Consider the following 21983-nt stretch of genomic DNA (forward strand, 5'->3'; position numbering starts at 1 on the left):
CACTATCACTTCCGCCCCGCAAGCCAAAGTCCTCGGCGTCATTCCTGACTCGAACCTCTCCCTCCAACCGCATGTCAATCACTTGCAAACACATGCAGGCTCCATCTCCGCAACATTGCCAAGATACGCTCCTTCCTCACCCCAGACACCACCAAACTTCTAGTACACTCCCTCATCATCTCACGCCTTGACTACTGTAATTCTCTTCTCACCGGCCTACCCAAGTGCAGGCTCTCCCCGCTCCAGACCATCCTGAACTCAGCGGCCAGACTCAGCCACCTCACCACCCGCTCCACCTCTGCCACCCCCCCTCTGCCTCTCCCTCCACTGGCTCCCGATTGCCCAACGCATCAAATTTAAACTTCTAACCCTGACCTACAAAGCCGTTCACAACACTGCCCCTGACTACCTCTCCAACCTGATCCCCAAGTACCACCCTACCCGTACCCTTCGCTCCTCACAGGACCTCCTTCTATCCTGCTCCCTGGTCTCCTCCTCCCATGCACGACTGCAAGACTTCTCCAGGTCCTCCCCCATCCTCTGGAACTCACTGCCCCAATCCATCAGACTGTCGCCTTCCCTCTTCACTTTCAGGCGTTCCCTCAAAACCCACCTCTTCAGGGAAGCCTACCCACCCTCACCTAACGGCCATTCTCCCTCTTTCCTCCCACCCCTCATTCCCCTCAGCCACTTCCTACTGTACCACTACCCCCTCCCTCCTAGATTGTAAGCTGGAAAGAGTAGGGCCCCTTACCCCTCGTACGTTGTTTGTTATTGTTGTACTGTGCCATGTATTGTCCCCCCCCCCTATTGTACAGCGCTGAGCAAACCCTTTGGCGCTATATAAACTCCATGTAATAATAATTAAAGGTCATGTGTGTGGGAAGGCAGGCGGTCCAATTAAGGCTCTGGGTTGATTACTAAAGGCAAATAGACTATGTACTCTGCAAGTGCAGTTGCTCCAGATCTTAGTAAATGAGCAGAAGCTCTCCTGACTTCCATCATCCAATCACATGCAAGCAAACATGCTGGTTTTTTTTTTTCTATTTTCCTTGCATGTGATTGGGTATTCTTTGCAAAGTGAAGCTTCACCTCATTTACTAAGCTCTGGAGCAACTGCATTTTGCAAAGTGCTCAGTCTATTTGCCTTTAGTAAACCCCCCAATGTGAGTGGCATTGGAGGCCAACATATCATAGTTGTCTTCTGGACGATTCAAGGCGTTTGCATTTTTTTCCCAGATGATTGCTGACAATAAACCAAGTAAATAGTCATTGCCATTGATCTGTCCGTGTCCATTATTTCCACCAATAATGAGGATTTACAGGAGTTTCTTTGTTTCCTCCTGCAGGTTTGGGGCGATGCTGCCTCTCAGATATTCTACTCTCTGGGGTGTGCGTGGGGCGGACTTATCACAATGGCTTCCTACAACAAGTTTCATAACAACTGTTACAGGTAAGTGCAGAGGCGTATCTACCGCGAGGCAAACAAGGCGTTTGCCTAGGGTGACAATTTTTAGGGGGGCGGCGCTGTCCTCCAACCCCCCCCCCCTCAGAAGAAGGGACCTTTTGAGCAGCAATGGACAGCAGGAAGATTGATTTGGTGGGGCGTGGGGGAGGGTAGTTGCAGTGTGAAGGTCGTGTACCTCTCCCTCCAGCAGCTGACGAGCCAGGACCAGGGAAATGCCTGGAGCAGGGAGAGAAGCGGCAGAGAGGAAAGAGCCCGGAGGAGGTGAGCTGTGATGTCTTCTGTGGGCTCTCCCTCCTGTCTTCCATCCAGCAGATTACACTGACACTGATCACTGACAGATCATATGGGACTGCACATACCTCCCCCCCCCCCCTTCCTGCTGCCCCGTGATCAGCAGCCCTTTGAGAAGTGGGGGGGGGTCCCATACAATCTGAGGAAAAAGGGGGAAGAGAGAGGGAAGAGAAAGAAAGGGGAGAGAGAGAGAAAGAGGGAGGGAGAGGGGGGGGGGGGAGAGGGGGGGAGCGAGAGGGAAGAGAAAGAGAGAGAAGGAGAGAGGGGGGGAGAGAGGGGGGAGAGAAGAGAGGGGGGGAAGATAGAGATGGGGGAATAGAGCAACAGAGAGAGGGGGGATCAAGAAGGAAGAGAGAGAGAGAGAATGGCAGAGGGGGGAGAGAGGGAGGAGGAAGGAGGGAGGGGGAGATAGGGAGGGTGGAGGGAAGAGAGAGAGCTGGGGAGATAGATATAGGGAGAGAGAGAGGGAGATAGGGCAGAGATGGAGAGAGAGAGAGGGAAGATAGAGAGGAGAGAGAGAGGGGAGAGGGGAGAGCGAAAGGGAGAGAGAGAGGAGAGGGGGGAAGAGAAAGAGAGAGGGGAGAGAGAGAGAAAGAGAGGGGGGAGGAGAAGGGGGGGAAGAGAGAGAAGGAGAGAGAAGAGAGAGGGAAGATAGAGATGGGGGAATAGAGCAACAGAGAGAGGGGGATTGAGAGGGAAGAGAGAGAGAGAGAAAGAGAGAGAATTGGAGAGGGGGGAGAGGGGGAGGGGAGAGAGAGGGGGGAAGAGAGAGAGAGGGGGGGAGAGGGGCAGAGAGAGAGAGAGGGAAGATAGAGAGGAGAGAGAGAAGGGAGGGGGGAGAGCGAGAGGAGAGAAAGGAGAGGGAGGGAGAGAAGGAGAGAGAGGGGGGGAGAAAGAGAGAGGAAGGAGGAGAGGGGGGTGAGAGGGAGAGAAAGAGAGAGAAGGAGAGGGGGCGAGATGGGGGAGAGAGAGAGAGGGGGGAGGGAAAGGGAGGGAGGGTGAGAGGGGAGAGAGAGGGGGGAGAAGGAAGTGAAAGAGAGGGAGAGAAAGAGAGAGAGGGGGAGAGAGCAAGAGAGAGAAAAGAGAGGAAGAGAAGGCGAGAGAGAGAGAGAATCATATATACATACACAAACTTCTTGAACCCTCTCGCTCTCTCATGGTGGGGTGAGGGGGGGTGCAACTGTTTGTGTTGCCTAGGGCAACACAAAATGTAAATACTCTACTGGGTAAGCGGGTCGCTGCCTGGAGTCAGCCTAGACTTGGCCCATAACACTGGGGCCCCTCCTCCAGTCCTGGATATACGGGTTATATTATTATTTCTAATACCTTTATATAGGATTTATGAAGCGCTAACATTTTATGCAGCTTTTTGCAGCTTGAGGGCAGACAGTACAGTTATAAGACAAGTCAATACATGAGGGTCCGGAGAGCCCTGGTCCTGAGAGCTTACTATCTAAAAGAGAGGGGACAATGATACAAAAGGTAACAACTATACAGGGTTGAGGTTTTCAAGAAAATAAAATATATTGGTTAGCTGGAGGTGATAGGTTTTCCTGGAGACATGAGATGTCAGGAATCCCCTAAAGGTGGATGGAGTAGGAGACAGCTGTGCAGTTTGGGGTAGGGAGTTCCAATGATGGGAGACGTCCTGGAGGTGAGTATTATTATTATTATACAGTATTTATATTGCGACAAAAGGTTTGCTCAGCGCTGTGCATTATAGTGGGGGACAGAACATGAGACAAGACAGTAACAATACAATACACGAGGGGTTCGAGGGCCCTGATCCTTGGAGCTTACAATCTAGGAGGGAGGGGATAGAGGTACAGGAGGAAGTGGCTGTTGGGGATGGAGTGGTAGGAGGAGTGGAGGAGAACAGCTGTTAGGTGAGGGTGGGGTACGCTTCCCTGAAGAGATGGGTTTTCAGGGTGTGCCTAAAGGTGAGGAGGGTAGGCGACAGTCTGATGGATTTAGCTAGAGAGTTCCAGAGGATGGGGAAGTCCTGGAGAAGTCCTGCAGTCGGGCGTGGGAGGAGGAGACCAGGGAGCTAGAAAGTAGGAGGTCTTGTGAGGAGCGAAGATTACGGGTAGGGTGGTATTTGGGTATCAGGTCGGTGAGGTAGTTTGGGGCAGCGTTATGAATGGCTTTGTAGGTCAGTGTTAGTAATTTGAATTTAATGCGTTGGGCAATCGGGAGCCAGTGGAGGGATTGGCAGAGGGGGTGGCAGAAGCGGAGCGGTTGGTGAGGTGGATGAGTCTGGCCGCTGAGTTCAGGATAGACTGAAGCGGGGATAGCCTGTGATGAGGGAGGCCAGTGAGGAGGGAGTTGCAGTAGTCCAGGCGTGAGATAATCAGGGAGTGTACGAGTTGTTTGGTGGTGTCTGGGGTGAGGAACGTACGTATCTTGGAGATGTTGCGGAGGTGGAGCCTGCATGAGTTTTGATAGTGATTGGACATGAGGTTGGAAGGAAAGGTTTGAGTCTAGAGTGACACCTAGGACTTTGGCTAGCGGGGTGGGATTGATGGTGGCGTTGTCAGTCGTGATGGAGAGGATGAGGGGGTGCGGGCTGGAGGGAAACTAGGAGCTCGGTTTGGAAAGATTTAACTTGAGGAAATGGAGCGACATCCAGTCTGATAGGTCGTTTAGGAGGTGGGTGATACGGGCAGAGACTGAAGGGGTGAGGCGAGGGGTGGAGAGGTAAATTTGTGTGTCGTCGGCATAGAGGTGATAGTTGAAGCCGTGGGTGTATATCAGTTTGCCAAGGGAGGAGGTGTAGATGGAGAATGGAAGGGGTCCGAGGACAGAGCCTTCGGGGACCCCAACAGAGAGGGGGAGAGAGGGGGAGGTGGTAGCATTATAGGTGACACTGAAGGAGTGTTGAGATAGGTAAGAGGAGAACCAGGAGAGAGCGGAGTCTCTGAGGCCGAGGGAGTGTAGTTTAGTAAGGAGGAGGGGGTGGTCAACAGTGTTGAAGGCCGCGGAGAGGTCAAGGAGTAGGAGGACAGAGTAGTGGCCATTAGCTTTGGTGGTTAGCAGGTCATTAGTGATTTTAAGTAGGGCGGTTTCGGTGGAGTGTAGGGGACGGAAGCCGGACTGTAGTGGGTCAAGGAGGTTGTTGTCGTTGAGGTGGGTGCTTAGGCGATTGTAGACCAAGCACTCAAGGAGCTTGGAAGTGAGTGGCAGCAGGGAGATGGGTCTAAGATTGTTCAGGTCAGTGGGGTCCAGGGAGGGTTTTTTGAGTATGGGGGTGATGTGGGCGTGCTTTAGGGGGGAGGGGAATGCGCCAGTAGAGAGGGAGAGATTGAAGATGTGGGTGAGGGAGCGAATGATGGAGGAGGAGGGTGACCGGAGGAGTTGTGAGGGGACAGGTGATGAGGCGGGCTTCTGTGAAGTCCTTAGTGACCTCCTCAGTGGTAGCCGGGCTGAAGGAGCGGAGTGTTGGGGAAGTTATAGTGTGTGGGACGTTAGGTGGGGTGGGGGGCAGTGCGGTTGCGAGGTCAGAGGAGGGGAGAGTTGAGGGGGTGATGGAGGGAGGCTAGGTGGAGAGGTATATTGTGAATTGACAATCTCCTTGCGGATTGCGTCAATCTTGTTTCGGAAATGATTGGCAATCTCGTGGGCGGTGAGTGAGGTGCTGAGTGGAGGTGGGGGGGGGGGGAGAACAGAGATATGAAAGTGGAGAAGAGCCGGCGAGGACAGGTGGAGAGTATGGGATGGTAACAAAAGATCTAGACAGCAGGAGGTCTTAGGAGGTGTGGAGAGTACAGTTTGGGTGATAATTTGTGATGAGGTTGGTGATGTATCTTGGGGAAGAGATGTGGATGGCTTACTATATTGTTGCTATTATTTTGAATTTTATTTCTTGGGCAAGTCAGTTGAGGGATTGGCAGAGAGTGGAGGACACTGAATGGAAGCCAGTGGAGTGATTGGTAGAGAGGGGTGGAGGACACTTAATGGAAGCCAGTGGAGGGATTGGTGGAGAGGGATGGAGGACACTGAATGGAGGCCAGTGGAGGGATTGGCAGAGAGTGGAGGACACTGAATGGAGGCCAGTGGAGGGATTGGCAGAGAGGGGTGGAGGACACTGAATGGAGGCCAGTGGAGGGATTGGCAGAGAGTGGTGGAGGACACTGAATGGAAGCCAGTGGAGGGATTGGCAGAGAGTGGTGGAGGACACTGAATGGAGGCCAGTGGAGGGATTGGCAGAGAGGGGTGGAGGACACTGAATGGAAGCCAGTGGAGGGATTGGTGGAGAGGGATGGAGGACACTGAATGGAAGCCATTGGAGAGATTGTCAGAGAGGGGTGGAGGACACTGAATGGAAGCCAGTGGAGGGATTGGTGGAGAGGGATGGAGGACACTGAATGGAGGCCAGTGGAGGGATTGGCAGAGAGGGGTGGAGGACACTGAGCAGTTGGCAATGTGGATGAGTCTGGGAGCAAGCATAGACTGAATAGACTGAAGGGGGGGGGGGGGGGTAGTCTGCGTATTGGTAGGCAAATGCTCAGGGAGTTACAATAGTTGAGGTGAGATATAACAAGATGAGAATTTGTAGGTCGGTGGTGCCAGTTTTGGAAATGCTATAATCGTGAAGGTGTCGAGATTCCTTGTGGTATATAATTGAGGTGGTCGCAGTGACATCATATCTGTGAAGGTGGAGAATTGCCAATAAAAGCGGTAACTATAAACTGCCCCATTTTCCTCCTACATCAGACCACGTCTATGGTGGTGGGTAGTCTTCTGCTGGCTGACCACGTTTGGGAGGAGGAACCTCGGAATGGTATGTGTCACCAGCACACCGTCCTCCTATCAGGAATGGATGTATATTGTGTCATGAAGGGGAACATTACAGGAAGCCACCGATTTAGAGCTGCACCAATGAAGGGTTTCTGGCTCAACCACAAAACTTGGTTTTCTGCCGTTTTCTGCATTGTTGATGACACAGCCAGGGGCGGACTGACCATTTGGAAACTCGAGCACTGCCCGAGGGCCCGGGTTCAGTAGGGGGCCCCATGAGATGCCCATGGTACCTTTTTCATAGGCTTTTTTGAGTTTGGGCAAGGACACAGGGGCCCCATGATCTCCTATTGCCGGGGGGCCCCATGAGTTGTCAGTCCGCCCCTGGACACAGCGAACGTCTATTCCTAATACAAGGACGATACTTTGACGTACAATACGTGGGGTTGTCCTTCTGATCTTTTCAGCACCCGACATTTCAGTCTGTAGCCCATGATCATACAATGTGAGTGACACGTAGACTCTTCCGAGGTTAGAATGTCTGTGCCCACATGGACCGAGGTCACCCCTGCGACTCCACATCCGTCAGCAGGACATTTGAGCACATTTGTGGACACTCTTTGATGTAATTGGTCCAAGGATTTTTGGGGTCACACAGAGGCTGTACACCCCCACACCCCCCATTCTGGAATTCTGCACCTCGGAGCCTGATATTAATGTATTTATCACCTTCCTTCAGGGACAGCATCATCATCAGCATCACCAACTGCGCCACCAGCGTCTACGCCGGCTTCGTCATCTTCTCCATCCTGGGCTTCATGGCAAACCACCTGGGTGTGGAAGTGTCCAAAGTGGCCGATCACGGTCCCGGCCTGGCCTTTGTGGCCTATCCTGAGGCTCTGACCCTGCTGCCAATATCTCCTCTGTGGTCCATATTGTTCTTCTTCATGCTCATCCTGCTGGGGCTGGGCACGCAGGTAAGCCTCAGTATTAAATGATTGGAGTTGGCCGCCATTTCTAATATTTGAAAGATGTTCCCCTTGGGGGGTCACGGCGGTACTTGGTGTCACCCCTCATCATAACCCCCTTCTGGCTTTCATTGGCTGCAGTTCTGCCTGTTGGAGACTCTCGTCACGGCCATCGTGGATGAGATCGGCAGCGACTGGATTATTCGCTGGAAGACGTTGGTGACGCTCGGAGTGGCGGTGATTGGTTTTCTGCTGGGAATCCCACTGACAACACAGGTAACCAACCCCATCCTTTTCCCCCTCCATGGAGCTTGGGGTGTCAGCTGTGGGGTTACACTTCCATGATGTCATTAGTGGGGGGGGGGACGTTTTATTTCTATTTGATCAGATCTCAAGGAAATTAACCACCTCCCGTCCGGCCCATGTATATAAATGGCCTCCCCGCCCCCTGCTTGTGCGCGCTCCCTGGGAGCACACAGCACCGCGATCCGGTGCCTGCCATGTCCTCCGGACAAAGTGGAACACTGATCGTTCTACGGGACCTCTGTGCGAGGTCCCGATCATGTGATCGCTGATTGGCCAATCAGTGATCACATGCAGAGTAGTAAGCAAGATGTCACTTCTGACATCATTGCTTACTACGTGTGAAATCTGTGAATGATCACCGAGGTCACATGGTACAGGGCCATTCACAACAGCCTTGTACCATGTGACAAGCTGTGACCAATCACAGCTCACACAGTAGTTCTCAATGGCTGCAAGAATGCAGACAGAGAGAAGGAGAAATGATTCCTCTTACAGCCTTTATGGGTGTAAAAGCAATCAGTGTAAAAAAAAAAATCTTCATCACCCCCCACAAGTAGTACAGTGTCACCATGGTGACCCCACACTGCTAGGGTGACAGTATGTACAAAAATAATAATAATAGTATAAAAAAATTCAAATAAAAATGTAAAAAAAATTTTTTAAAAATATAATTTTTGGTTATAAACTAATTCGTTTTTTTTTTTTTTTTTTTACTAGAAAGATAACTGAATAAATGTTGGCCAAAATTTATGATGAAATAGAATTTATTTGCAAAATTTTATAAGAAAAACACTTTTTTTTCAAAATTTTTGGACTTTTTCATTTATATAGCAAAAAAATAAAAATCCCAGCGGTGAATAAATACCACCAAAATAAAGTTTTATCTGTCTCAAAAAATGCTCAAAATTTCATACAGGTACAGTGTTGCATGACCGCGCAATTGTCATTCAAAGTATGATAGCGCTGAAAGCTGAAAATTGGCCTGGGGGGGGAAAGTGTCCGGACTGGAAGGGGGTGAAAGTGTCCGGACTGGAAGGGGGGAAAGTGTCCGGACTGGAAGGGGGGGAAAGTGTCCGGACTGGAAGGGGGGGGAAAGTGTCCGGACTGGAAGGGGGTGAAAGTGTCCGAACTGGAAGGGGGGGAAAGTGTCCGGACTGGAAGGGGGGGAAAGTGTCCGGACTGGAAGTGGATAAAGTGGGGGGGGGGAGTGTCCAGACTGGAAGGGGGTGAAAGTGTCCGGACTGGAAGGGGGGGAAAGTGTCCGGAATGGAAAGGGGAAAGTGTCCGGACTGGAAGGGGGGGAAAGTGTCCGGACTGGAAGGGGGTGAAAGTGTCCGGACTGGAAGGGGGGGGAAAGTGTCCGGACTGGAGGGGGGGGAAAGTGTCCGGACTGGAAGGGGGGGAAAGTGTCCCGACTGGAAGGGGGGGAAAGTGTCCGGAATGGAAGGGGGGGAGAGTGTCCGGAATGGAAGGGGGGGAAAGTGTCCGGACTGGAAGGGGGGAAAGTGTCCGGACTGGAAGGGGGGGGAAAGTGTCCGGACTGGAAGGGGGTGAAAGTGTCCGAACTGGAAGGGGGGGAAAGTGTCCGGACTAGAAGGGGGGAAAGTGTCCGGACTGGAAGGGGGGGAAAGTGTCCGGACTGGAAGTGGATAAAGTGGGGGGGGGGGGGGGGAGTGTCCAGACTGGAAGGGAGTGAAAGTGTCCGGACTGGAAGGGGGGGAAAGTGTCCGGACTGGAAGGGGGGAAAGTGTCCGGACTGGAAGGGGGTGAAAGTGTCCGGACTGGAAGGGGGGGAAAGTGTCCGGACTGGAAGGGGGGGGAAAGTGTCCGGACTGGAGGGGGGGGAAAGTGTCCGGACTGGAAGGGGGGAAAGTGTCCGGAATGGAAGGGGGTGAAAGTGTCCGGACTGGAAGGGGGGGAAAGTGTCCGGACTGGAAGGGGGGGGAAAGTGTCCGGACTGGAGGGGGGGGAAAGTGTCCGGACTGGAAGGGGGGGAAAGTGTCCCGACTGGAAGGGGGGAAAGTGTCCGGAATGGAAGGGGGGGAGAGTGTCCGGAATGGAAGGGGGGGAAAGTGTCCGGACTGGAAGGGGGGGAAAGTGTCCGGAATGGAAGTGGTTAAATACAGTATATATAAGTTTGAGTATTGGGGTACGGTTAGCCATCATTCCTGTAGTGGGGTGCAAGTGGCCATCAGCCCTGGAAGTGGGGTATAGGTGGCTGTCAGCCTGAGGGGTGGGGGGTGGGGGGGTGGGAAGTGTGGTGCATGTGGCTATCAGTCTGCGGATTAAGGTGCAGGTAGCCATAAGTCCCAGTCATGCAGTGCAGGTGGTCTTCAGTACCTATAGTGGGGTGCGGTACAGTGAGCTATCATTCCTGTAGTGGGGTGCAGTTGTTTTTCAGTCCCAGGAGGAGGGTACAGATAGCCATCATTTCTGTAGTGGGGTACAAGTGGCCTTCAGCCCTGGGAGCAGGGTGCGTGTATACATCAGTCCCTGTAGTGGGTGCAGGTGGTTGCCAGTCCCAGGAGTGGGGTACAGGTGGCCCTCAGCCCTGGGAGTGAGGTGCATGTATACATCAGTCCATGTAGTGGGGTGCAGGTTGCCATTAGTCCTGGTATTGGGATGCAGGTTGCCATTAGCCCTGGTATTGGGGTGCAGGTTGCCATTAGTCCTGGCAAGAGGGTACAGGTCACCGTTAGTCCTAGTATTGGGGTGCAGGTGGGCCCTTAGTCCTGGTATTGGGGTGCAGGTTGCCAATAGTCTTGGTACTGGGGTGCAGGTGGCCATCAGTCCTGGTATTGGGGTGCAGGTAGCCCTTAGTCCTGGTATAGGGTGCAGGTGGCCATTAGTCTTGGTACTGGGGTGCAGGTTGCCATCAGTCCTGGTATTGGGGTGCAGGTGGCCCTTAGTCCTTGTATTGGGGTGCAGGTTGCCACTAGTGCTGGTATTGGGGTGCAGGTTGCCAATAGTCTTTGTACTGGGGTGCAGGTTGCCATCAGTCCTGGTATTGGGGTGCAGGTGGATCAGTTGTGTTGGGTGTAACATGGGCTCCTGTATGGACTGTTCAGGACTGTCTATGACAGAAGGGTGGATGCAGCATTTTCAGGGAGGATCCTGTGTAACAAATGAGGGCCCCAGGCATTCCTTTTCTTGGAGGACCCCAATGGTGGAGCGCAGAGAGTTCTGGCTCAGATATTATCTCTCTGGTGATTGGCTGTATTCTGTGTCCTTCTCTCCTATAGGCCGGAATCTATTGGCTTCTTCTGATGGATAATTACGCGGCCAGCTTTTCTCTGGTCATCATTTCCTGTATCATGTGTGTGGCTATAATGTACATTTACGGTGAGTGGCCCCTGGATACCTCATACCGATTGGACGTCGGACTGTCATAGACGGGTAACAGCAAAGCTTGCATGCGCGTCCAACCGCCCAATTCCAGCCGTGTCTTCCATGGATTTTGGGGGTCTCCATATTACTGGAGTCGGCTCTTCATTGCCGTTCATGTGATGTACATTCCCGCGGAGATAGCACAGTATACATTGTTACATGTATGTCCAACAACGTACAATGGGGAATTCTGTCCAATTTCCACAGGCAGACCTTAGCTGCAGAAACCAGGAAAAACTGAAGCAAAAATGGCGCCTTCAGGTGTTAGGGCCCCATGTACACTGCAGGTGATGAACTCACGTTCAGGAGCTTTTCTGCGTTTTTTTCAGCAGCCCCTGAACTCCCCCTAATGTCCTCCTCTGTGTCCGTCTACACATCGTCCTTTACAGGCAGTTGGGTTTACATTCGTTTTTTTGAACGCAGAAAACTTGCATTCAGCAGTCGATTTTATCAGCATTTCAAACGCAGAACACTTGTAAACGCGACAAATCACGTTTATAAGCGTTTGCGTCTGAAATTTTTTTTAAGCTCTTCCAGTTCCTGATGCTGTCCAGAGCCTTTTCATCATGAAAAATGCATGCAAAGTGTTTTCAAGGTACTCAAATGGACAAAACACTGAACACAGGATGTTCCTACGGAGCTTGTCACACATTGTAATGACCAATTCACACCTCAGACCTCCCCCACCCTTGGAAACAAAAGAGATGTAAATGACCAATTCACATCTCAGACCTCTCCCACCCTTGGAAACAAAAGAGATGTAAATGACCAATTCACATCTCAGACCTCTCCCACCCTTGGATAAAAAAGATATGTTAATGATCAATTCACACCTCAGACCTCCCCCACCCTTGGAAACAAAAGAGATGTAAATGACCAATTCACACCTCAGACCTCTCCCGCCCTTGGAAACAAAAGATATGTTAATGACCAATTCACACCTCAGACCTCTCCCGCCCTTGGAAACAAAAGATATGTTAATGACCAATTCACACCTCAGACCTCTCACACCCTTGGAAACAAAAGATATCTTAATGACCATTCACACCTCAGACCTCTCCCGCCCTTGGAAACAAAAAGATATGTTAATGACTAATTCACACCTCAGACCTCCCCCACCCTTGGAAACAAAAGATATGTTAATGACCATTCACACCTCAGACCTCTCCCACCCTTGGAAACAAAAGAGATGTTAATGACCAGTCACAACTCAGACCTCTCCCACCCTTGGAAACAAAAGATATGTTAATGACCATTCACACCTCAGACCTCTCCCACCCTTGGAAACAAAAGATATGTTAAGGAACATTCACACCTCAAATTCCTCATGAAGACCCCCTGCCAGGTTGCCTTACTGACTCCACCAGACACCTTCCCCAGCCTTGGAAACAAAAGAAATGTTAATGACCAGTTCACATCTCAGACCTCTCCCACCCTTGGATAAAAAAGATATGTTAATGATCAATTCACACCTCAGACCTCTCCCACCCTTGGAAACAAAAGAGATGTAAATGACCAATTCACACCTCAGACCTCTCCCACCCTTGGAAACAAAAGAGATGTAAATGACAGATTCACACCTCAGACCTCTCCCACCCTTGGAAACAAAAGATATGTTAGTGACCAATTCAAACCTCAGACCTCTCCCACCCTTGGAAACAAAAGATATGTTAATGACCAATTCACACCTCAGACCTCTCCCACCCTTGGAAACAAAAGATATGTTAGTGACCATTCACACCTCAGACCTCTCCCACCCTTGGAAACAAGAGATATGTTAATGACCAATTCACACCTCAGACCTCTCCCACCCTTTGAAACAAAAGATATGTTAATGACCATTCACACCTCAGACCTCTCCCGCCCTTGGAAACAAAAGATATGTTAATGACCAATTCACACCTCAGACCACTCCCACCCTTGGAAACAAAAGATATGTTAATGACCAATTCACACCTCAGACCTCTCCCACCCTTGGAAACAAAAGATATGTTAATGACCAATTCACACCTCAAATTCCTCATGAAGACCCCCTGCCAGATGGCCTTACTGACTCCACCAGACACCTTCCCCACCCTTGGAAACAAAAGAAATGTTAATGAGCAACTCACACCTCAGCTAATCTCCACACATACTGCTGTCTCTGCTTCTACTCTCTGTATTTCTCTGAAACAGTCTGAAATAGTTAATATTTGACCACTTTTCAGTGCATTCTGGGCATTTGGGAGGTTCTCCTGGGGTTATCTTTAAACGCAAACGCACATCAATGCGGTATGCAAACGTCTAACCTGCGTTTTCCAGCAGTCAGTTTCCATCGTTCAGAAGTGTCCCGTGTACATGGGGCCTTAATGTACAAAATGAGGCCATTCTTCAGTCAGCCAGTCAGATTCCAGGTTTCATCTCCCCATGGCAGGTCAGAGAATTTACGGCAGAACACGATTGGACGTGAAGATATTTCTCTTATCTCTCGTTTTCTTAAATCCGTCCTTTCTGCGTCATGCTTATCCATGATGAAATTGTACTGATGGAGCGCCGCCATGTTGTCTGATCCTCTCCTCCCTCTCCCAGGTCACCGGAACTACTTCAAGGACATTGAAATGATGTTGGGGTTCCCCCCTCCCCTCTTCTTCCAGGTCTGCTGGCGGTTCATCTCCCCAGCCATTATCTTTGTAAGTATCCTGACCACCTTCACTGATCTGCGTACATTTCGGGGTATTCCAGGGGGTCGTCCTGTGCTGGGAACAGGAACAAGGAAAGGATACGACCAGTAAAAGATGAACTCCCGCTATGTTGTTCCAGCCTTGAGCCACTCCGTATATACCGGACCTGGAGGATCCCTCTGGGAGCTCAAAGTCTCTGTAGGCACCACCACCACACTGCTACTACACCTTACTACACTGATACTACACCACTACTACACTGCTACTACACTGCTACTACACTGCTACTACATCGCTACTACACCTTACTACACTGCTACTACACCACTACTACACCACTACTACACTGCTACTACACCGCTACTACACCTTACTACACTGCTACTACACTGATACTACACCACTACTACACTGATACTACACTGATACTACACTGCTACTACACCTTACTACACTGCTACTACACCACTACTACACCACTACTACACTGCTACTACACCTTACTACACTGCTACTACACCACTACTACACTGCTACTACACCGCTACTACACTGCTACTACACCGCTACTACACTGCTACTACACCGCTACTACACCTTACTACACCGCTACTACACCACTACTACACCACTACTACACTGTTACTACACCACTACTACACTGCTACTACACCTTACTACACTGATACTACACCACTACTACACTGCTGCTACACCTTACTACACTGATACTACACCACTACTACACTGATACTACACCACTACTACACTGCTACTACACTGCTACTACACCACTACTACACCTTACTACACTGATACTACACCACTACTACACTGCTGCTACACCTTACTACACTGATACTACACCACTACTACACTGATACTACACCACTACTACACCACTACTACACTGCTACTACACCTTACTACACTGATACTACACCACTACTACACTGCTGCTACACCTTACTACACTGCTACTACACTGATACTACACCACTACTACACTGATACTACACTGATACTACACTGCTACTACACCTTACTACACTGCTACTACACCACTACTACACCACTACTACACTGCTACTACACCTTACTACACTGCTACTACACCACTACTACACTGCTACTACACCGCTACTACACTGCTACTACACCGCTACTACACTGCTACTACACCGCTACTACACCTTACTACACCGCTACTACACCACTACTACACCACTACTACACTGTTACTACACCACTACTACACTGCTGCTACACCTTACTACACTGATACTACACCACTACTACACTGCTGCTACACCTTACTACACTGATACTACACCACTACTACACTGATACTACACCACTACTACACTGCTACTACACTGCTACTACACCACTACTACACCTTACTACACTGATACTACACCACTACTACACTGATACTACACCACTACTACACTGCTACTACACTGCTACTACACTGCTACTACACCTTACTACACTGATACTACACCACTACTACACTGCTACTACACTGCTACTACACCTTACTACACTGCTACTACACTGATACTACACCACTACTACACTGCTACTACACCACTGCTACACTGCTACTACACCGCTACTACACCGCTACTACACTGATACTACACCACTACTACACTGCTACTACACCACTACTACACTGCTACTACACCACTACTACACTGCTACTACACCACTACTACACCACTACTACACCGCTACTACACCTTACTACACTGATACTACACTGCTACTACACTGCTACTACACCACTACTACATTGCTACTACATCACTACTACACTGCTGCTACTACACCACTACTACACTGCTACTACACTGCTACTACACCACTACTACACTGCTACTACACCACTACTACACCACCACTACACTGCTACTACACCTTACTACACTGATACTACACCACTACTACACTGCTACTACACTGATACTACACTACTACACTGCTACTACACCTTACTACACTGATACTACACCACTACTACACTGCTACTACACCACTACTGCACCACTACTACACTGCTACTACACCACTACAACACTGCTACTACACTGCTACTACACCACTACTACTACTCTGCTACTACACCGCTACTACACTGATACTACACCACTACTACACCATTACTACACTGCTACTACACCACTACTACACCACCACCACACTGCTGCTACACCTTACTACACTTCTACTACACCACTACCACACTGCTACTACACCTTACTACACTGCTACTACACCACTATTACACCACCACCACACTGCTACTACACCTTACTACACTGATACTATACCACTACTACATTGCTACTACACCACTACTACACTGCTACTGCACCACTACTACACTGCTACTACACCACTACTACACCACTACTACACTGCTACTACACTGCTACTACACCTTGCTACACTGCTACTGCACCACTACTACATTACTACTACACTGCTACTACATTGGTGCCAGTGGGATAGCGGCTCCCAAAGGAGAATAACTCCAGATCATCAATGGTAGTGGGATAGTGGCCCCCAGGGAGAATAGTGTTTCATTGAATTGGTGTCAGTGGGATAAGGGTCCATAGGAGAGCAAAGCTCCCCAAATTATTGGTGTCAGTTGGATAGTGGGCCCCAGGGTAGAGTGCCCCCCCCCCCCCCCCCCAGGATCATTGGTGTAAATAGGATAATAGTCCCCAAATCATCAAATCATTGGTCCCTGTAGAATAGTGCGCATTAGAAGAGAATAACCCCCAATCATTGGTGTCAGTTGGATAGGGGCCCCCTGAGGAAGAATGCCTCCCCAAATCATTGATGTCAGTTGGATAGGGGCCCCTAAGGAACAATGCCTCCCAAAATCATTGTGTTGTCAGTTGAGTAGGGGCCCCTAAGGAACAATGCCTCCCAAAATCATTGTTGTCAGTTGAATAGGGGGCCTCGAGGAAGAATGCCTCCTCAAATCATTTGCTTCAGTTGGATAGGGGCCCCTAGGAAGAATGTCTCCCCAAATCATTGGTGTCAGTTAGATAGGGGCCCCGAGGAAGAATGTCTCCCCAAATCATTGGTCTCAGTTAGATAGGGGCCCCGAGGAAGAATGCCTCCTCAAATCATTTGCTTCAGTTGGATAGGGGCCCCTAGGAAGAATGTCTCCCCAAATCATTGGTGTCAGTTAGATAGGGGCCCCGAGGAAGAATGTCTCCCCAAATCATTGGTCTCAGTTAGATAGGGGCCCCGAGGAAGAATGTCTCCCCAAATCATTGGTCTCAGTTGGATAGGGGCCCCGAGGAAGAATGTCTCCCCAAATCATTGGTGTCAGTTGGATAGGGGCCCCTAGGAAGAATGTCTCCCCAAATCATTGGTGTCAGTTAGATAGGGGCCCCGAGGAAGAATGTCTCCCCAAATCATTGGTGTCAGTTAGATAGGGGCCCCGAGGAAGAATGTCTCCCCAAATCATTGGTGTCAGTTGGATAGGGGCCCCGAGGAAGAATGTCTCCCCAAATTATTGGTCTCAGTTAGATAGGGGCCCCGAGGAAGAATGTCTCCCCAAATCATTGGTGTCAGTTGGATAGGGGCCCCTAGGAAGAATGTCTCCCCAAATCATTGGTGTCAGTTAGATAGGGGCCCCGAGGAAGAATGTCACCCCAAATCATTGGTGTCAGTTAGATAGGGGCCCCGAGGAAGAATGTCTCCCCAAATTATTGGTCTCAGTTAGATAGGGGCCCCGAGGAAGAATGTCTCCCCAAATCATTGGTGTCAGTTGGATAGGGGCCCCGAGGAAGAATGTCTCCCCAAATCATTGGTGTCAGTTAGATAGGGGCCCCGAGGAAGAATGTCTCCCCAAATCATTGGTGTCAGTTGGATAGGGGCCCCGAGGAAGAATGTCTCCCCAAATCATTGGTGTCAGTTAGATAGGGGCCCCGAGGAAGAATGTCTCCCCAAATCATTGGTGTCAGTTGGATAGGGGCCCCTAGGAAGAATGTCTCCCCAAATCATTGGTGTCAGTTGGATAGGGGCCCCTAGGAAGAATGTCTCCCCAAATCATTGGTGTCGGTTGGATAGGGGCCCCTAGGAAGAATGTCTCCCCAAATCATTGGTGTCAGTTGGATAGGGGCCCCGAGGAAGAATGTCTCCCCAAATCATTGGTGTCAGTAGGGGTACTTATCTTACCTAAGGACACAGCAATGCTGGAACTATTTCAGACCCATTGGGTGCCCACAGAGTAATATCATACGTGGTCAGGAGCAGACTGACAACTCATGGGGCCCCCTACTGACCCCGGGCAGTGCCCAGATTTCCAAATGGTGAGTCCGCCCCTGTACGTGGTACTTTCATTCATGCAAGGAGTAGTAGTAGTTCCGTGGCTTTTTCAGTGGCACAGCAGGCAGGGGCCCGGGACATGTATTGCTGAAGGTCACATGGAGGATGGGAACGAATGTGGGAACTTCCACCAATCAGATCCCATCTCACTCCTGCCTTTCCTCTTTTTCACCTTGTAGTGAACAAAGCAACCAATCAGCATGAGGTGCAGAATTTAAAATCTAAAAAGGATTGTGATTGGTTGCTGTGGGCTTCATACGTAACCCCCATACATTTACATTGGAAGGAGCCCTCCAAACTCACGTTTTTTCTTTCTGATTGCTCTCCAGTTCATCTTAATCTTCACCGTCATCCAGTATCGGCCAATCACATACAACGAGTACATCTACCCAGACTGGGCCATCTCCCTGGGATTCCTGATGGCGCTCTCGTCGGTCGTCTGTATCCCTGGATATGCCATCTTCAGGATCTGGCGGTCTGACGGGGACACTTTCCTCCAGGTGGGTCTATATGATGGACACCAACATCTCATACGTAGACATGTGCAGTCCATCCATGGGACAATCTGTCCGTTCATGCCAGGCTTCTTTGCAGCCATGGCAATAGTACTCGTTTAGTGGACTCCCTACCACTTCCAGACGTCTGCAGAGAGCTTGTAGTCAGATCCAGGCAGTTCCATTACGTGGCCTCCCTACACGTGTCCTGGAGGTCCATTATAACGGGTTGTATCCAACACATATCAGGGATGCTACAGTCCCCATCATCAGGGCTGAAGAATACAAACAGGAAGTGGGTCCCCAAAGCTGTGCAAACTCCAATAAGTCCCCCAATGGAGAATAACCCCAAATCACTGGTGCCAGTCGGATTGTGGCCTGCAGGGGAGACTAGCCCCCAAATCACTGGTGCCAGTCAGATTGTGGCCTGCAGGGGAGACTAGCCCCCAAATCACTGGTGCCGATCGGATTGTGGCCTGTAGGGGAGACTAGCCCCCAAGTCATTGGTGCCAGTGGGATTGTGGCCTGCAGGGGAGACTAGCCCCCAAATCACTGGTGCCAGTCAGATTGTGGCCTGCAGGGGAGACTAGCCCCCAAATCATTGGTGCCAGTCGGATTGTGGCCTGCAGGGGAGACTAGCCCCCAAATCACTGGTGCCAGTCGGATTGTGGCCTGCAGGGGAGACTAGCCCCCAAGTCATTGGTGCCAGTGGGATTGTGGCCTGCAGGGGAGACTAGCCCCCAAATCATTGGTGCCAGTCGGATTGTGGCCTGCAGGGGAGACTAGCCCCCAAATCACTGGTGCCAGTCGGATTGTGGCCTGCAGGGGAGACTAGCCCCCAAGTCATTGGTGCCAGTGGGATTGTGGCCTGCAGGGGAGACTAGCCCCCAAATCACTAGTGCCAGTGAGATAGTGGCCTGCAGGGGAGACTAGCCCCCAAATTGTTGGTGCCAGTGGGATAGTGGCTCCCAAAAGAGAATAACTCCAGATCATCAATGGTAATGGGATAGTGGCCCCCAGGGAGAATAGTGCGTCATTGAATTGGTGTCAGTGGGATAAGGGTCCATAGGAGAGCTTAGCTCCCCAAATTATTGGCCTCCCTACACATGCCCTGGAGGTCAATCCATTATAACGGGTTATATCCAACACATATCAGGGGGATGCTACAGTCCCCATCATCAGGGGGATGCTACAGTCCCCATCATCAGGGGGATGCTACAGTCCCCATCATCAGGGGGATGCTACAGTCCCCATCATCAGGGGGATGCTACAGCCTCCATCATCAGGGCTGAAGAATACAAACAGGAAGTGCAACACAAAAATAAAATATAACCAAAAACTGATACTTCTTTGAAAGTATTTGCTATTTTTATCCATTTTTATAGTTTGTATTTCTCTCTTGTATTCTCTCAGCCCTGATGAAGGGGGGGGGGGGGGGCTGTAGACGTCTCTCCATGTAAGAACTTACAAATGCAGGATTTCTGGACCAACCAAATTGGTGTGGATCTTACTTTGTGTTTTAGGCATTTAGACTTTTCCCGGGGCTCACGTTGAGTCACTGATGTACATGAGCTGTGTAGAGGACAGGGGTCTGTATCTACAGAGAGAGAGACAGTGCCGGAAATACAGGACTGTTCCTGAGGCTGCACAGGGACATAGGTGTCATGGAGGCACTCAGGGAACAATGGAGTCACAGGATGCTGTGGGGTCACTGCATGAGATAGGATGCACTGGGAGCACTGGAGACACAGGACCTGCTGGAGATACAGGGGGCACTGGAGGCACAAGATCACTGGAGATACAAGGGTCACTGGAGACACAGAAACCTCTGGAGACACAAGGGTAACTGGTTCAAAGGGGTGGTCGCTAGAGACACAGAACCTTCTGGAGACAAAAGGGTCACTAGAGACACAGAAACTTCTGGAGACACAAGGGTCACTGGTTCACAGGGGTGGTCGCTAGAGACACAGAACCTTCTGGAGACACAAGGGTCACTAGAGACACAGAAACTTCTGGAGACAAAAGGGTCACTAGAGACACAGAAACTTCTGGAGACACAAGGGTCACTGGTTCACAGGGGTGGTCGCTAGAGACACAGAACCTTCTGGAGACACAAGGGTCACTAGAGACACAGAAACTTCTGGAGATACAAGGGTCACTAGAGACACAGAAACTTCTGGAGATACAAGGGTCACTGGAGACACAGAAACTTCTGGAGACACAAGGGTCACTGGTTCAAAGGGGTGGTCGCTATAGACACAGGGGTTGAGGGATTCAGAAGGATGATGGGGACACAGGGGTTGCTAAAATCCCAAGGGCTGCTGGAGACACAAGGGTCACTGATTCACAAAGGTAGCTAGAGACACAGGAGTCGCTGGAGTCACAAGAGTTACTGGAGACAAAAGGGTCATTTGAGACACAGGGGTCACTGGAGCACAAGAGTGGTTGGAGTCACAAGGGTCACTGGAGACACAATGGTTGCTGGAGACACAAGACTCATTGGAGACAGATGTTGATGCAGCCAGAAAGGACAAAGGGGTTGCTGAAGTCACAAGTATTGCAGGAGACACAGGGGCTGCTGGAGACACAAGGGTCATTGGAGTCACAAGAATTGCTAGAGTTACAAGGGTCACTGGACACAAAGGGGTTGTTGGGAGTCTGGTTCACGAGGGTCATTGGAGTCACAAGAGGGACTAGGGTTGCTGGAGACAAAGGGTTGTTGGAGTAACAGGGATCGTTGGAAACACAAGGGTTGCTGGAGACACAAGGGTCACTGATTCACAAAGGTAGCTGGAGACACACGAGCCACTGGAGCCACAATAGTTGCTGCAGAGAAAAGGGTCATTTGAGACACAGGGGTCACTGGTTCACAAGAGTTCCTGGAGTCACAAGGGTCACTGGAGACACAATGGTTGCTGGAGACGTAAGGCTGAATGGACACAGGTGTTGATGGAGTCAGAGGAGACACAGGGGTTGCTGAAGTCACAAAAGTTGCTGGAACACCAAGGGTTGCTGGAGACACAAGGGTCATTGAAGTTACAAGAGTTACTGGTTCACAAGGGTCACTAGAGACACGGGGGCCATTGGAGTCAAAAGAATTCTAGAGATACAAGGATCACTGTACACAAAGGGGTCATTGGAGTCACAGGCCTTGGTGGAGTAACAAGGGTTGCTGGAGACACAGGGGTTGTTGGAGTCATGAGGGCAGCTGGAGACACAAGGGTCTTTGGAGTCACAGGAGTCACTAGGATTGCTAGATACACAGGATTGTTGGAGTCACATGGATTGGTGGAGACACAAGGGTCACAGGTGACAA

The 21983-nt window shown here is 50.4% G+C and overlaps 1 protein-coding gene across 1 annotated transcript in view; it reads left to right on the forward strand.

Moving 5' to 3' along the window:
* SLC6A9 (solute carrier family 6 member 9) overlaps positions 1-21983 on the forward strand; it is a gene marked incomplete at its 5' end in the record, with an annotated part of 42062 nt that overhangs the window by 10106 nt on the left and 9973 nt on the right. The window contains 6 exons of the mRNA XM_089667074.1: positions 1350-1453; positions 7236-7473; positions 7606-7740; positions 11013-11112; positions 13726-13826; positions 18503-18673. Coding sequence (XP_089523200.1) covers positions 1350-1453; positions 7236-7473; positions 7606-7740; positions 11013-11112; positions 13726-13826; positions 18503-18673 — 849 coding nt within the window. The remainder of the gene's footprint in view (positions 1-1349; positions 1454-7235; positions 7474-7605; positions 7741-11012; positions 11113-13725; positions 13827-18502; positions 18674-21983) is intronic.

The sequence above is a fragment of the Staurois parvus genome, unplaced genomic scaffold (assembly GCF_062004578.1).
Source record: "Staurois parvus isolate SC_StPar_1 unplaced genomic scaffold, SC_StPar_1.0 ptg003006l, whole genome shotgun sequence".
Lineage (NCBI taxonomy): Eukaryota > Metazoa > Chordata > Amphibia > Anura > Ranidae > Staurois > Staurois parvus.